Below are 17,040 nucleotides of genomic sequence, written 5' to 3'. Positions count from 1 at the left end.
AGAAAGGGATTAAGAAGAGAGAACTATGTTAAACATAAATTAAATGTTAATCCGACATGGTTATCAAATTATCAAGTTAACTCATAAACTCGTACGTTGTGAGACATGACTTCCGAGTTAACTCGGAAATAAACTCGTTTTCTGCATAAACTCGGTAGAATCGACTATGAAATTGATAGGATTGTGTAAAATTGTAAGTTTGGATCTATTCTGCGAGCTTGAAAGTTATATATTGAAATGCATCAAAATTAATGATAATAATTCAAGTATTTATGTTTTACAATATTTATATTTATAAACAATATAACTATAAATTTTATTTATTTAAAGTTATATAATTTTGTAAACTTATTTATTTTAAGATATTATTTATATATATATTTTTTTTATCTGAAATAAACTTTTACGAATTGAATTTACGAGTTGAGTTGACTCTCACGAGTTGAGGTAAATTATCGAATTTGATAATCTTGCATATACATATACAATCATATGTTAGATCAAGCCGTTGAAGTAGTAAGAAATAGTTTGATCATTAATAGAATCGTTAATCGAGTTGGCTTTGAGAACATTGCATAAATCTGGTTTGAAGAGACAAGATTTATAAATGTCTTGAATCCGATTCTCTTGATTTAAAGAAAAATAGAGAAAGAGCTAGAGTGAGGATCACTTATTGAACTACTTGACAGACAAAACTCACAAGCCAAAATAGTTGTTAAAAATTCATACAAGTTCATTAATTCAACTGATCCTTTAATGTAAGTGGCTCCTCGGACAGACAGTGACATGCAAGAGCAATCTAATCTTCCTTACTGTGGGTAAAGTGGCATCTGAAAAAAGAAATAATGTAAAAGTAACCAAAAGCCACCAGTGAAAACCACAAGTTTTAGATGAGATCAAAGAAACTCAAGAAATAGATCTAGGAAAGTTCTTTGGCAGCAGCAATAACAGCTTCCTTGGTGAGTCCAAACTCCTTGTATATTTTTCCTGCAGGAGCACTTGCTCCAAATCGATCAATGCCAATAGCCTTGCCTTTGCTTCCAACAATCTTTCCCCATCCAAATGTTGATCCTGCCTCAATGCTAACTCTAGCTGTTACAGCAGCAGGAAGAACACTCTCCTTGTATTCCTCTGACTGCTCATCAAAAAGTTCCCAGCTAACAAAAGAAACAACTCTCACAGCTTTCCCTTCCTTTCTTAGATCCTCAGCAGCAGCAGCAGCAATTTCCAACTCAGAACCAGTTCCAATCAGGATAACATCAGGCTTGTTACCTGATGAGTTGTCTGAAATGGTGTAGCCACCCTTTTCAACTCCCTCTATAGAAGTTCCCGGAAGTTGGGCCAACTTTTGCCTTGAAAGTGCAAGAATTGAGGGTCTCTTCCTGTTAACCACCGCAACTTTGTATGATCCAGCAGTTTCATTGCCATCAGCTGGACGAAGCATCAAGATATTTGGCATTGCCCTGAAACTTGCCAAGTGCTCTATTGGCTGATGAGTTGGTCCATCCTCTCCCAGTCCAATGGAATCATGAGTCATCACGTAAATCACTCCAGCTTCACTCAGTGCAGAAATCCTTATGGCAGCTCTCATGTAGTCCGTGAAGACAAAGAAAGTTGCACAGTATGGAATGAATCCCGGGCTATGGAGAGCAATGCCATTACAGATTGCTCCCATTCCGTGTTCTCTAACACCGAATCTAACATTTCGCTCTTCAGGAGTACCCTTTTGGAAGTCTCCATATGATTTCAACAAGGTCATGTTGGAAGAGGCCAGATCCGCACTTCCACCAATCAGACCAGGAAGAACCTTAACAAGTGCATTTAGATTTTGCTGAGACAGATTTCTTGTAGCATCACCTGGGCTTTCAGGAGTGTATGTCTGCAAGTTGAAATCAAATCAGAAGGGTTGTCAGTAATCACAAACAATTGATACAAGTCAAGTTTTATTTTATGTTAACACTTTGAAGGCTATGCATGAATGAAGATGCAGCTTGAAAGAGTAATGATTTAACAAATCATGGAAAAAAACAGATTTTTCCTAGTTATGAGGACACCAGCATCATGCAATGCAACTATACTGATGTGTATACCGCAATAGAAGTTTGTTAGTTTACTCACAGGAAGTGCTTTCTCCCAACCAGCTGGTAATTCACCAGTGAAAATAGCCTTCAGCTCTGCAGCTTCCTCACTGTATTTCTTCTCATATTCAGCAAACTTGGCATTCCACTCAGCTTCAAGTTTGGGACCATCAGCGACATGGCGACTCCAATGTCTAAGGAAAAAAAAGTAAAGAAAGTTACATTCTAGATCTGAAATCTCATCATACTAAAAGGAAACAACACATCTCTAACTCCTCATCCACACTTTTTAACGTCTTCTGGCACATGGAAAGGTTCGTATGGCCATCCAAGATTCTTCCTTGTAGCATCCACTTCTTTAGCACCTAATGCACTTCCGTGAACACTGTAGGAGTTAGCTTTGTTTGGAGAACCATATCCAATGGTAGTGGTTACCTGTGAAACAGTAATCACAGATGAGAAGAAAACTGATAAAATACCCCAAAGAAAAACATATCAAAATGCTTTTTTTTTTCTTTTGCTTCAATCATGTCATGTAACTAACCTTAATCAAAGTTGGTTTGTCTTTGACAGCCTTTGCTTCCTTGATGGCTGCACGGATTTCATCATACCCTGTATTTCCATTCTTCACCCAAATCACATGCCATCCAAGTGCTTCAAAACGTTGATCAACATTCTCAGTGAATGCAATCTCAGTGTCACCATCAATGGAAATGTGGTTGTCATCATAAAATGCAATAAGCTTCCCTAGACCCCAGTGACCAGCAAGTGAACATGCTTCATTCGAAATTCCCTCCATCTGACAACCATCACCCAATATAACATACCTGCAAGAGTAAATAAAGTGAAAACAAATCTCATTGGAAACACAACAGGCCTTGCAAAGTGCATAAATCACAGTGTAGAGAGAAGGGTGTGCACTGAACAAGATGTAGTTTTCTCACGTGTAATGGTCAACAATCTCATTGTCAGGCTTGTTAAATCTTGCTGCCAAGTGTTTCTCAGCCAGTGCTAATCCAACAGCATTGGCAATTCCCTGACCCAGAGGACCTAAGCAAATTACGAGGATAAGCAACACAACTCAGCAAAAAAGGCTCACTATGATAACAAACTAAAGAAACATCAAACCTGTGGTCACTTCAACACCAAGTGTCTCAAAGTTCTCAGGATGTCCGGGAGTCCTGCTTTCCCATTGTCGGAAATTCTTCAGGTCTTCTTCCTATTGCGTAACCCAAAAACAATACATTCAGCCATTGAAGATCACATAACTTCAAAAGCTTTAAAATTATCTTTCCATCAAAAGTCATTTATTCTTGGGAATACTAAGATACATACACCACCTCACAACTTACCTAAAGAGTTAACAACAAATGCTATGCCAATTCCAAAGTACTCAAAACTGTTCCACCGATCAATTCATCATTATGTTTAGATACAGATAACAACATACATCATTACTTCAATTTTCTTGCACTGAGTCCAACGATTTTCACATTATCATCAATCAATGAAAAAATCATATCAGATATGACATTTTAATATCTAACATAAAAGTTCGCGAACTTAGCATATATGATAAAATGTGATCATTCATCTAAATTAAATTGCAAGAGCAGAGTGCGGCAACACAATGTACAAATGCAGATTGCAGGAGGATCAAAATTCTCAGTCACAAAATCAACTCACTGTGGACAGCAAACAGACTAAAAAAACTAGTGAAGAAATGAAAACGAAGGAACCAACCTGAACACTGTCATAGCCTGCAAGGTGAAGAAGAGCATATTGGAGCATGCAGCCATGTCCAGCAGACAGAATGAAACGGTCACGGTTGAACCAAGTGGGGTTCTTAGGATTGTACCTCATGACTTCATCGTAGAGAATGTGACCCATTGGAGCACAGCCCATGGGGAGACCAGGGTGGCCAGAGTTGGCCTTCTCAACTGCATCAATGGCCAGAAAGCGAATGGTGTTGACGGATTTCTCGACGAGAGAAACCTCAGTGGTCTGGTCCAGTGTCTCAACAGCAGTGGCTCGAACAAGAGTGGTGGAAGCACCCCTTCTACGTGAAGCTGCAGAGAAAGTGGCTGCTTTGCATGGGGGATGAGACTTAAGGCCAGAGAATGATGGGAAGGAGAGTGAGAGACGATCAGAAGAAGAGGCATGAAGGTAGACAGCAGGGGCCAAAAGGGCCTGAGAAAGATGCAGAGAGGATGAGGATGCCATAGCTTTTAAGGTTCAAAAATGGAAGAAAAATGAAAGTCAAAATGAGCCACTTAGGTGAGTGGCTGTTGAGTGTAGTAGTTGAAGTGATGAAAAAGAAGGAGAAGAAGAAGAAGAAGAAGAAGAAAGTGTTGATGATCTATAGAGTCCTTGTTCTTGCGGTCCACATGTTATGGACAATCTTAGCCTATGCTTCTGGCTATCTTCTTCCCACTTCTCTGCCTCTCATATTTTCTTCATAATTTCGAGGATAACAATTTATACTGTCATATTATACTTTATTCCATCTTTTCTAATTTTTTTAACAGTATATTCCCATCTTATTCTTCCTCTCCATAATAATTGATGTCTGCGTCCATGCATCTAAAATTATTTTCCAACATTATTAATATACTGGTCCGTTACGTGCTTTGGGTTTGACACATGAAAAATTCACAGGATAATTCATTCAAAAACTCATGAAATCATAAATCTTAATCTATCATAAATCTAAATGATTTTAATTTGTTAAAAAAATATACACAACATAAACTTGGTAAGAGATTTAAATAAATTTTATCGTTTGGTTATATAGAAAATACAGAACGTTAAAATATATAAAATTTTATTTAATTTTGTTGTATGAAAAATTTATAAATTTAAATCAAAATTAAATAAAACATCTCAATTTAAAATTTTAAAATAATAAATTTATGAATAATCATGGCTATTTTATTATATGTTTATCTTTTTAATATATGACTTAAATTTATATTTAAATTATACTAATTATTTATTTTTCTTTATATATATATATATATATATATATAATATATATATATATATATATATATATATATAAACTTAGTAATTATAAAAAAAAGTGTGAATTTTATTACTAATTCAATATTCTCACATTTTTATTATATTTTATTTTTTTTCTATGAATTGAGATTTTATCACAAAATACTATAATTTTTTAAAAATTAATAAATAGATTATAGTCAATAATTATATTAAATTATATATTATATATTTTATTTAATAACATATTAATAAATATGATATAAAACTAATTTAAACATAATAAAATCATAAAATATTAATATAATAAAATATATAATTTTATACGTGTATATAAATAATATTGTTAATTAATTAAGTCTTGTAATAGAATAAACTCATTTTAAAACTCTAACACTGACCTACTTGAAAGAAGTTTTTGGAAATTGAATTATTTATTTTACCTCCATTTGAGAGGATTTCCTAAAAAAAACTTTTTCAAAGATGACATAAAACCGATCCATATATCATATATCAAATCAACAATTATAAACATTAAAACATTGTTACAGCATTTTATAAATATCAAAACATTATTACAACAATTTTATTTTGAGAAAATTATATAAACAATGTAAGTCTATAATATATAAATAATAAATAATGTAAGATGTTACAAATTAGAGTTATAAAATTAAATTACATTTAAAAATTGATTTCTTAACATAAATTAAACCCATTAGAATTTATCTTAATAAAATTTATATTTTTCAAAATTACATGATATTTTGTATAGTTCTTTTTAATTTCTGAAATTTATTTAATTTTCAAAGTAAATTAAATTCACCAAAAGGATACAAAATTTTATCATTATGCCACTTAATAATTTGTATAAAATATGAAATTAATTAGTCTAACAGCTAAGTGAAAGTTTTGAGCCAATGAATTTAAGCGTTAGATTGATTAAATTTTACATATTGAATGAATGATAGGTATGTTGAAGGAATTAGAAAAAAAACGAAAAACAGAGTGTGTTTATCCTCTTTGTTTAGATATTTAGATAAGGAGAACCACAAATCTTCACCACCTATGAGTGGCAAATATACTTTTCAAAGATAACGGAAAAATAATAATTAATCAATTTATTCTGTAAAAGAAAAGATGCAACTCATTTATTTTAACGTCAGATGAAGACCTTTATTATTATTATTATTATTATTATTATTAATAATAATAATCAAGATACATGTCTTCTCATACTTATTTTTAACCATGTTTTTAACTTACTTTACTGAATTCGAATTTAATGTTTATATAATTTTAGTTTATATTATTAATATATATGTAGGAATAAATTAATTGTACGTGGTGGATAGTATAACATAATTAACCATTATAACATTTTAACATATATAAATTATAATATAATCATAATTTTTTAACACAAAAATATTTTAAACACATAAATTACATTTTAAATCATGATGACCGGTTTTTATATTAAAAGAATAATAATTTTAAATATTGATAATTTTTTTAATTCAATTTCAAAATCACATATTTATTAAAATATACATCGAAAAAAATATTTTTTTTAACATAAAAATATTCTTCCTTTAAAAAGGAAGCTAAATATTCAATGTAATAAGTATTATAATTTGTATATTAAATATAATTATTCTAAATTATACTAAATATAATCTGTATATTAAATAGAAATATAATTATTCTAAAGCCAATATTTTCTTTCTTATTTTCATAATTTTCTTCTTGCACTTTCCTTAATTCTTGGATTTTGATTATACAATTTAAAATCTAAATTTTATATTTTAAAATATACAATTTATAATATATTTTTAATTTTTTATTTTAGAATAAAAACTTTTATATTCTGAAATACAAACAAAAATACAAAACATTGAATTCTGTACTGTATCGGAATACAAAAATGGATGGGAGAACGTATTGAAATTATAGAGGTGCAGGAAGAAATGGGGTCTAAAGCCTTAAGTAAGCCCCATTGGCCCATTATGATGACGAAGCCCAAATTATTGATTTGTGTTACTTCCGGGCGAGCCCAATTATTAAAGCTAGAAAAAACAAATGCTTGTGCTATGAACGTGTGAGAGTGTTTCTGGTGTTTTGGTTTCAATTTGGTGCAACCAATGATGTTGAGGAGGAGTTCTATATCCTCCTTGTGTTCCCAATTCCTCAAATCTTCTTATTCTCACAACCTTAATTATGCGCGTTCATCTTCATCTTTATCTTCCTCTTCGAATCCGCATCTCATCACTTCTTCTGCAACTGCAATTCATATCTCTTCCAAAGCTAACACCGATTTTGCGTCGTTGAGCCGCCACTATGGAAGGTGCTATTGGGAGCTCTCCAAGGCTCGTCTCAGGTCTCTTTTCCACCACTTCAACCCCTATTCATGCTTTCTTTGCGTTCTCACCCGTTGTTTTCTTTTAATTGTATGTATCTGTGCAAACAAATTACTATTTAGATTTAGGATATAGAATTACGATCTCAATCTCCAAGAACATTAGAAGAAGATTTTGTGAACTGGAATCGTTTTGTTTGTAGAGGATATGAATCAGCCTCGTTCCCTGTATTGGAGATCCTCACTTTACCAGCAGCAGCAGCAATTTCCAACCCAGAACGAGTTCCAATCAAGATAACATCAGGCTTGTTACCTGATGAGTTGTGTGAAATGGTGTAGCCACCCTTTTTAACTCCCTCGATAGAAGTTCCCGGAAATCGGGCCAACTTTTGTCTTGAAAGTGCAAGAATTCCCTCTAAGATATCCTAACTCTTTCTTGGCCTGTTGAACTATCATAGACCTATAGATGTCCACTCTTGTAAAACTCTATGCTCAAGATGTCTAGTTCCAACAAGGTAGGGGTTTTGGAGGTCTTAAGTCTACTAGTATACGTAAGTGGGAAACAATATTCCATAAAAGTCGGATTCTCATGGAAAACCAGTCTCACGAACCAAACATAACTCTCCTGGGATTAAGTACCTATGAGAACCCTATAACGAAAGTAATCATACTTGGACTTAGTACTATGGATGCGAGGTTTAAGTGAGAAGAGAGGGAAATGATTTTAATAACTCTACAACAATTCCCATTACTTTAATACATTGATAAATCTAATAATAATCACATTAAAAAACTTCACATTAAAGTTATTCAATAAATTACATGAACCAATATTAGATTAAAATAATTTAACATTCTCCCACTTGGTTCATGTAATGACTTGAAGATTTAACATTAAACTTTAAGTGTACACTATACATTGAACTTATCAAGTCATTATCATTCATTGACTTAAGCTAGAAGATTGGATCATAGCAGTTGCAAGTTTTCCAATAACAAGATTCCTTCCATGTATCACAAATCATCTAACTTAACTTTAATGAAACTGTAATAAATATCTTTAATCTCCTTTCAAAGATACATTTTGTCACTTCACTAAATAAAACAATAATGTATACCAGGTAATGTGAATGATAGAATAAACAGAAACATCTCTAATAGAAATCACAAGTGTCAAACACTAAGCATTACAACCATGATGTATATACACCAAACTAAATTGTTAACAAGGACTTATCCATTATATCCATTCTTTCAACATGGCCAATGAATGTCGTGGGTGGTAAACCTTTAGTTAATGGATCTGCTATCATTAAGTTTGTAACAATATATTCAATTGACACTCTATTTCTGTAGTTCCTCTTTTATTGATGAATACTTCAAATCCATGTGTTTTGTTCCTTTCGACTATTTATCATTCTTTAAAAAGAAAACAACTGTAAAATTATCACAATAAATCCTCACTGGTATGACTCTATTCTTTTAACAAACAACCTTTCTAACTAATCATTTTAACTCAATTCTAGCATGCTTGTGGTTGCAACATCTGGGACTGGATTTGTCTTGGGGAGCGGTAGTGCTGTTGATTTTTCAGCACTTTCTTGGACTTGCTTGGGTACCATGATGGTTGCTGCATCTGCTAACTCTTTGAATCAGGTTGGTTCCTGGAAGAGAAGAGATTATCCTCATCTAAATTGTCTATTGTAATTAATTTGTTTTCTGTTTTTTAGTACTTCTGTTTTAGAGTGTAGGAGAATACAAGAGAATATTCTACAGTCTCTTAGATATTTTGTCAACACAAGATCTATTATTAGTTGTGTCTGTTTTAGGTGTTTGAGATCAATAATGATGCTAAAATGAAGAGAACGAGTGGAAGGCCACTACCCTCAGGACGAATCACAAAGCCTCATGCAATTGGCTGGGCGTCCTCTGTTGGATTAGCGGGTACAGCTCTGCTAGCAACACAGGTTTTGAAACAAACTTTGCTTACATTGTTCGTTGTATGCTTTTCTTGTGTAACTTGTAAAACTATGAATGGCTTTCTTATCAAATGTTTGATATGCTTTGAGTGGAGGGACTTACATTGAAAATTTATGACAAGGTTATTCCAGACTAATATGTTAGCTGCTGGGCTCGCTGCTTCCAACCTAGTCCTGTATGCATTTGTGTATACTCCCTTGAAGCAGATTCATCATGTAAATACATGGGTGGGAGCTGTTGTTGGCGCTATTCCACCACTTTTGGGGTAAATTATGTACTGTTTATATACCTTCCTATGTATTGTGAACTTCACAATGCTCGAGGAATATGTTACTATTATTTTTTTTTTTTACTTCGTGTAAAATAAATCCATTTGAAGTTAAGGTGTTCCACACAAGACTGATATGGCGAGACTCAATTCCATTGCCAAAGAAGAATTTTATCTGATCAATTTATTGATTTTCTATTCGTTGAAGTATTACTAGTTTAATTAGCACAGATTAATTGTAAAGCTTAACCCCCTGTGTTTGCTGTCTTCTACTTATTTGCTTGAAGGAATAGAAAATTGTTAGTCAAATGGTGTTGATGAGTGATATGTTGCAATTCAATACCAAACTACTGGAAAACGAGCTTCGAATTTTTGGAATTGGAATTAGTCAGTTATTGTTTCTTTATTAGTGTTATCTCACTTCATTCACCATGTGCATAGGCATGTACAGGTTTATTTTCTGCCCTTCATCACCTCTTTGTTGTTTATTTTCAGATGGGCTGCTGCTTCTAATGACATTTCACTAAATGCAATGATTCTTCCAGCTGCTTTGTATTTTTGGCAGATACCACATTTTATGGCCCTAGCTTATATGTGTCGCAGTGACTATGCTGCTGGAGGGTATGCTCTTGTGGAATTTTGATTCATGCAACTATTTTGGTGTCCCCCAATAATATATTTGTTAAAGTCGTAGGTGTTCGTATTGTTTGTCTAGTTAATATCAACCTAAAGTTCTTGCTGATGTAAACAAAAAGAACTGAATGACTCTGATATCAAATCCGATTCAAGACAACAACTTTTTCTTTTTTTCGGAAGTTATGGGGACCCAATCACAAATTGAAGTACAAGGACCAAGACAGTTTTTAAAAAAAAGTATAGGGAATCACAAGTTAATTTTTCCAAATTTATATTAGCATTTAGCTTACAAATTACTGCTTTTTGTGCCTCATTAAATATGGACCTTGGTACATTGATTGCTGCATGTGGTGGTGAAATAACCACACTCTTAATATATTTCTCTCCCAGTTACTTATTTCTAAACTATGTACACTATTCTTTACATATTGTCATGTGTGCGTTTTGTGTTGCAAGTTTAGGTTTAAGATGTATTCTCTTGCCGATGCATCTGGGCGGAGAACAGCATTGGTGGCCTTAAGGAACTCTATATATCTAATCCCTTTGGGGTTCTTGGCTTATGATTGTGAGTTAAATGTTTCCTTTCTCTAGAAACACTTGATTGATTTTGTTTTTTTTTTGGAGATTTTTAATCTTAATTCTGGTTTGATTGAATGCTTTGATAGGATACGGATGCCTTGTAAATCTAATTTGTACTAAAAAACTTCTCAAGAAATCTTTAAATAAAGTTCTGCGCTTTGTAGTTTACAAAGTTATATGTATTATTGAATATTTTGTAATTTACAAAATAAAAAAAAAAAGAGTATAATTTTAAGCCAATCAAGAATATAGCTTTCAATCTAAGCATTTTAAGCCTTTTTCGTATGTGGACGTGGGGTCAGACAGAAAAAACAGACAAATATTCAGTGTCCTGTTCTGTTAAATAACTTTTGATGCCTGTGTCACTGACTTGGCCAAAAAGCTGAAAACCTTAATCCTATGTCAAGAATCTATTAGAATGAAGATATACAATGATAATTTATGGTAGATTTTAGTTAAAAAGACAATTGAAATAGTAAAATGTTTTCACTTTCCCTTTAATATGAAATTTTTTTGTCGTAAGGAGAATGTTGACACTCATGTTTGTGCACCTTGAACAGGGGGCGTGACTTCTGAATGGTTTTGTCTGGAGTCCACGGTACTTACACTTGCAATAGGCGCTGCAGCATTTTCATTCTATAGAGACCGTACCAGAGAAAAAGCAAGGAGAATGTTCCACGCTAGTCTCCTTTATCTCCCCGTGTTTATGACTGGGCTTCTGATTCACCGTCGCTCCAATAGCGAACAATTCTTAGAAGACAATGCAAAGGGTTTTGTGAAATCTGCACCTTCTAGGGAAGCATTAGAATTGGATGATAATAATGATAATCAGAATATCAAGGCCAAGCGTCCATATTGGACTGAATCACGTCCTCCTGTAGCATATGCCTCTGTTGCTCCATTTCCCTTTCTGCCTGCTCCTTCATATTGATAACTATTTTCTGGGCCAAGTTTTGTTTGGTTGATTCCATAAATTTATTGAAACGGTATTCTTATTGGTGTTTAAGCTGTTAACCTTGTTTTATGTTCCACACCATGAAAATTGCAGACGCATCTGTGATCTGAAATAAATGAGAATTTGCTTCCCGAACAGTGTATATACAACAGTGTATATACAATCATTTTTTTTTTTATTTCGATGCTATTCTTTGTGATTGGGTGGATAAAACTTGCTTATGGTCTCTTATGTCCTCGTTATCAGGTCTCAATTTTGGGTTGTTTCCTTTGTTCGGTAATATATTCAAAGGAGCATTATTTAATGCTAGAAGATATCTAGATGTCATTGTTAAGTTCAAAATTTGTGATAAATATATGAAGAACTTTCTTATTGTCAATTATTTTATTTAAAAAATTATGATTTTTTTCTTTAAAATATGTTTAACTAGATTCCGGGATAGATACTTAAAGATAAAAAATGTGTTTAAATTGATGTGATTGAAACATATAATATTATAACTCTCAATAGAAAAAGGGTATATATATTAAAGAAAAGTTAAATTATACTCAAAATCTATTTTAAAGTAAAGTTTAAAAGAATAATGATATTATATGTAATTATTAATTATTTAATATAATAATATTATTTTTTATTTTATTATCAAAACTTAAGAAAACCATGGTTGAGCAGGTCAATAAACAAACACTCGCAGAATATATACTAAAACAGCCTAAACTGAGTTAATTTTCATTTCAAAACACAGTTCATATTACCTTTTAACAAAAATATCTGCACAGTAATTTTTTCATAAAATTACTTCATCTATCATTATATAATTTTTTTACGTATATAATTTTTCTTTTACTTTTATTTTTTAAATAACTATTTTTTAAATTAAAAATAATTATCTTGTTTTATCTTTAAATAATTCTCAATTTACATTTAACTTTTTTTTAAAATTAAAATAATTATTTTAATATTTTACTTTCTTAAATTATTGTTTATTTAAATTAATAATCTTTTTAATATAAATTAATCATGCACCATTAAAAACAAGTGTTTTCATTAATATATAATATTTGAATTAACTAACCCACATCATCATATTTGAATAACATCCACCAAACTAAAGGACACCACACCATCATAAGTAATATTTGAATTTTGACAAATGAATAATGTAAGGAAAATTTAAAAAAGTTGAACATTACCCATGAGATAACACCCTTTAAGCAACTAATATGATACTAAAGCTGAAATAAATTACTATCAATTAAATGAAAACTGTAATTTTGGAAGTAATGAATATTCTCAGAGTGGAAGCAAAAACCTTTTGAGAAAAATATATCTAATATTTATTGTTTACCATATATCAATGTCTTTTGATATCAAAACATTCTTTTCTTATAACAAATTTAAGGCATTGTTCTCATGTTAAGTGAAGGAATAAGATCATCAATTGACAAAAGATTGATAGTTACTGTAAAAAAATATTTAATGTTTTTTTTTTCTCAGAAAAATATTCAATAATTACACTAATAAGATGAACTAAATTATTATAAATTCTCTTTTATAATGCCAATAAATTAAAATTGTCTTTTATGGTAACATTTATAAAATTTTAAAAAATTATAAATGTACAAATATATAATTCTTTTATTAAATAATAACATAAAATTACATTTTTATAACTTTTAAAAACCTTTTTATATCGATTTACAAAACAAATTATTAATTCAATCTTTATAATATATTGCTTTTTATATTCATAATTTTATATGTAAATAATGATTGGAGTTCAACCTTTATAACATATGATAATTTATATATATATATATATATATATATATATATATATATATATATATATATATATATATAAAGTAAGACATTGAATAAAATTTGATTGTATAAAATAATGTATCAAAATCGTGTTAAGAAGACACAATTTTTATTCAAAACAGTTTTAAGTTAGTGTGAAAGTGATTAAATAAAAGCATTTTAAATTAAAATCGTATAATCTTAATCATATGATTTCAATTTAAAAAGGAGACTAAACTAAATTGGTATCACCTTAATATGATTTTAATTTAAAAAAGTCTGTCATAAAATCGTATTACCTTATACTTCTTCTCATGAAGTTATCAGAAAATTAATGTGCTAAGTGAATTGGTTTCTGATGAATGCTCCAAGAAAAGCAAAAAGAAATATACACTTATTTGTGAAAATTGAACTAAGTTATAATAAAGTCCTGGTCTGTAAGTTATTTAATGTTTAGATCACGACATTACGCACAAACGTATTTTTATAATTCACGATTTTGAGAAATATATATATATATATATATATATATATATATATATATATATATATTATATATTAGTATTTTTGTTTTAGTTTTATTTTATTAGTTTAGATCTCCTAATATTTATTTTGATTTTTACCGAGATAAAATAGAGATAGATAGTTTTGATTTTTTTATTTATTTAGGTATAATATTATTTTATTTTATTGATATAAGATAAAGATAAAGATATATTAAGTAGTTATTTTTATTTTGAATAAGTTAATATTTTGTTTTTAGTTTTTATTATTTGTACTCAAGCGTCTATTTGCATCTATTTAAAGGTTGTTGATTTAATGAAAATAACCACATTGAATTGTAGAGTCTAATTCTTTGTATCTGTGATTTTTTTTTTTTTTCTTTTTCTATGAAGTGGTATGAGAGCATTATGTTTTTAGTGTACCAAGAGAGAAAAAAAGAGAGAGAAAGAGTCAAACAACGCAAGGAAAAATAGTGAGTGGTTGAGTGTTTTGTGAGAAAGATGACAAAGGTAGTCAACAGAATGAGTGTGTCAGTTCTTCTTAGATTCCAAAATGTATGGGCTATAATGAAGAACGGGTACAGTAAACCTGCGAAGGATGAACATCCGACACTGACCTGGATTTCTGCATTAAAAAAGACACAGGTGAAAGACAAATTGGCTCTGTACTTTCTGTACAATGTTATTGATGAATCGGGGTGAGAAAATAGCTAATGCAAAATCTACAAAAGAAGCCTGGGAAATTTTGAAGGTTGTGTATAAAGGTGACAACCACGTCAAACAAAGTCCAAATACAAAATTTCATAAGAGAGTTTGAACAGTTGAAGATGGGGTCCAAAGAGCAAGTAATCGAGTACATAACTCGGGTGGAGAAGGCGACCAACAAACTTGGCAGGAATGGAGAACAAATGTCATCTAACCAAGTTGTGGGGAAAATTTTGAGATCCCTCACAAAAGAGTTTGAAAGTTTTGTGTGCGCCATCGAAGAATCGAAGGACATGTTAATATTCACCGTGGATAAACTTGTTGGGTCATTAGAAGCCCACAAACAGAGGAGAAAGTGTTGGGATGTTGGAGTTGAATTTGTCGACCAAACACATCATACACAGTTTGACTCGAATGAAACTCGGATTACTTGGAGTCGAGGTCATGGAGGCCGAGGACGAAGAGGCCGAGGACGAGGTGGACGTGGTCGAGGTAATTTTAAGGATGACAATGAAGAACAAACCAGTCAACATAATTGGTATGGTCGAGGACAAGGGAAAGATCGAGAAAATCGGTCAAGAGTAGAGTCTTTTAAGTATGGCAAACATGACCACTGTGCAAACAAGTGCAGGAAGTGCTACAATTGTGGCAAGCCCGGTCACATTGCTAAATTTTGTCAAGCTGAGAAGAAAAGTGAGAGAAACCTTTTTACGAAAAAAAGATGAAGAGATGAGAATTCTATTGTCGTCAAAGATCTTAGAGTTGAAGGTGAAGAACTCAAATGTTGGACCATGTTTGAAATCAAATATTGAAGAGATTTCTACCAACTCGATATGGTATCTAAATACCGGAACAAGCAATCATATGTGTGGAAATGAGAACTTCTTTGATAAACTCATCAAGGTGGAGTGTCTTTCGGAGATTACTCTAAGGTGGTCGTGAAAGGGCGTGGAACAATCCGACATATGCTGGAGGATGGACGAGTTGGAGAGATTAGGGGCGTTTACTATCTTCCTGAATTGAAGAGCAATATTTTAAGCATGGATCAAATAATTGAAAAAGGTAATTCAGTTTTTATGAAGGACCATGTACTGTATTTAAAGGATGAGCATGATCGTCTAAAAGTCCAGGTAAAAGCAGAGAAAAATTGATTATATGAAGTGAACCTAATGATCTTGCAAAAAAGGTGCTTGAAGCAAGATATGACTAGTAAAAGCTCGGATAACTCCATTGATGTAACATGTTTGGAAACAGGTGTAAAAGATGTAAATTTTGAAGTTGTGTTTGATGAAAGATGGAAGAAAGTTATGGATGAAGAGATCAAATCAATTGAAAAAAAAAATGAAACGTGAGAGCTAACCGATTTAGTGAGTATACAAGAAGAAAATCAAAACATTAGATAGGTCAACCAAAGTAAAAGACAAGAGAGTTATAAAGAAAAAGAAGAATTCGAATCAAAGAAGCATGCCTGTTATGGAATGATGCACAATGAAAGTCGAAGAAAGGATGAAAAGTTGAATTTATAGAAGAGTTTTGTTGGAATAAACTTAAATTTTAAAAGTTTATTAGTAATTTTGTTTGAGATTTATTTTATTAGTTTCGGTCTATTTTGATTGAAATAAAATAGGAATGAATAATTTTGATTTTTCATTTATTTAGGTGTAATATTATTTTATTTTGTTGGTATAAGATAAAGATAAATTAAGTAATTATTTTTATTTTAAGTGAGTTAATATTTTATTTTTAATTTTTATTATTTATACAGGCCTATTTACACGTAGCTTATCGAAATTTAATGAAAATAAGTGCAATCAGTCCAAATGTATTGTGACTCTTTTTTTTCTACATTGTCAAGCACAAACGTATTTTTGCGATTTGAACGAGACTCTCACTACCATGGATCCAAGAAGGAAAAGTCAAAGATTTGTGATGACCCCGTCATGCAATGATTTTGTTACTGTTCAAATTCTTGTAAGTAAGGATTATGATATCAAAGTTTTTGGAATGATTGTAAATCTGTAATGTAACTGTGACCAGATTACAGTATTTATCAGTAAATTTCTGCAGAATATATAAACTTATAATCCTGCTGATATAAACGATAACTTTATAATGAATATGGAGTGGATTAGCAATGTAAGAATTTCTCTCCTAAAATAAGCACAAGGAAT

At 31.4% G+C, this 17,040-nt stretch overlaps 2 protein-coding genes across 2 annotated transcripts; one reads left to right on the top strand and one right to left on the bottom strand.

The window, feature by feature from the left end:
• Positions 1-587: 587 nt before the first annotated feature.
• Positions 588-4,535, bottom strand: LOC106772090 (transketolase, chloroplastic). The gene is made up of 7 exons (XM_014658251.2): positions 3,822-4,535; positions 3,207-3,297; positions 3,023-3,128; positions 2,623-2,905; positions 2,365-2,513; positions 2,119-2,272; positions 588-1,879 (listed from the first exon to the last, which is right to left on the bottom strand). Exons 1-7 carry the CDS (start codon positions 4,299-4,301, stop codon positions 920-922), a joined length of 2,223 nt encoding a protein of 740 aa, XP_014513737.1. The 5' UTR covers positions 4,302-4,535; the 3' UTR covers positions 588-919.
• A 2,624-nt stretch (positions 4,536-7,159) lies between these two features.
• LOC106769666 (protoheme IX farnesyltransferase, mitochondrial) lies at positions 7,160-12,036 on the top strand. The gene is made up of 7 exons (XM_014655382.2): positions 7,160-7,461; positions 8,967-9,096; positions 9,270-9,407; positions 9,552-9,685; positions 10,184-10,309; positions 10,786-10,889; positions 11,464-12,036. The coding sequence occupies exons 1-7, from the start codon at positions 7,226-7,228 to the stop codon at positions 11,832-11,834; spliced, it is 1,239 nt and encodes a 412-aa protein (XP_014510868.1). The 5' UTR covers positions 7,160-7,225; the 3' UTR covers positions 11,835-12,036.
• The last annotated feature ends 5,004 nt before the right edge of the window (positions 12,037-17,040 follow it).

The sequence above is a fragment of the Vigna radiata genome, chromosome 8, assembly GCF_000741045.1.
Source record: "Vigna radiata var. radiata cultivar VC1973A chromosome 8, Vradiata_ver6, whole genome shotgun sequence".
Classification (NCBI taxonomy): Eukaryota; Viridiplantae; Streptophyta; class Magnoliopsida; order Fabales; family Fabaceae; genus Vigna; species Vigna radiata.
Note: the sequence above shows the minus strand (reverse complement) of the source record. Positions and strands in the feature narration are given on the sequence as shown.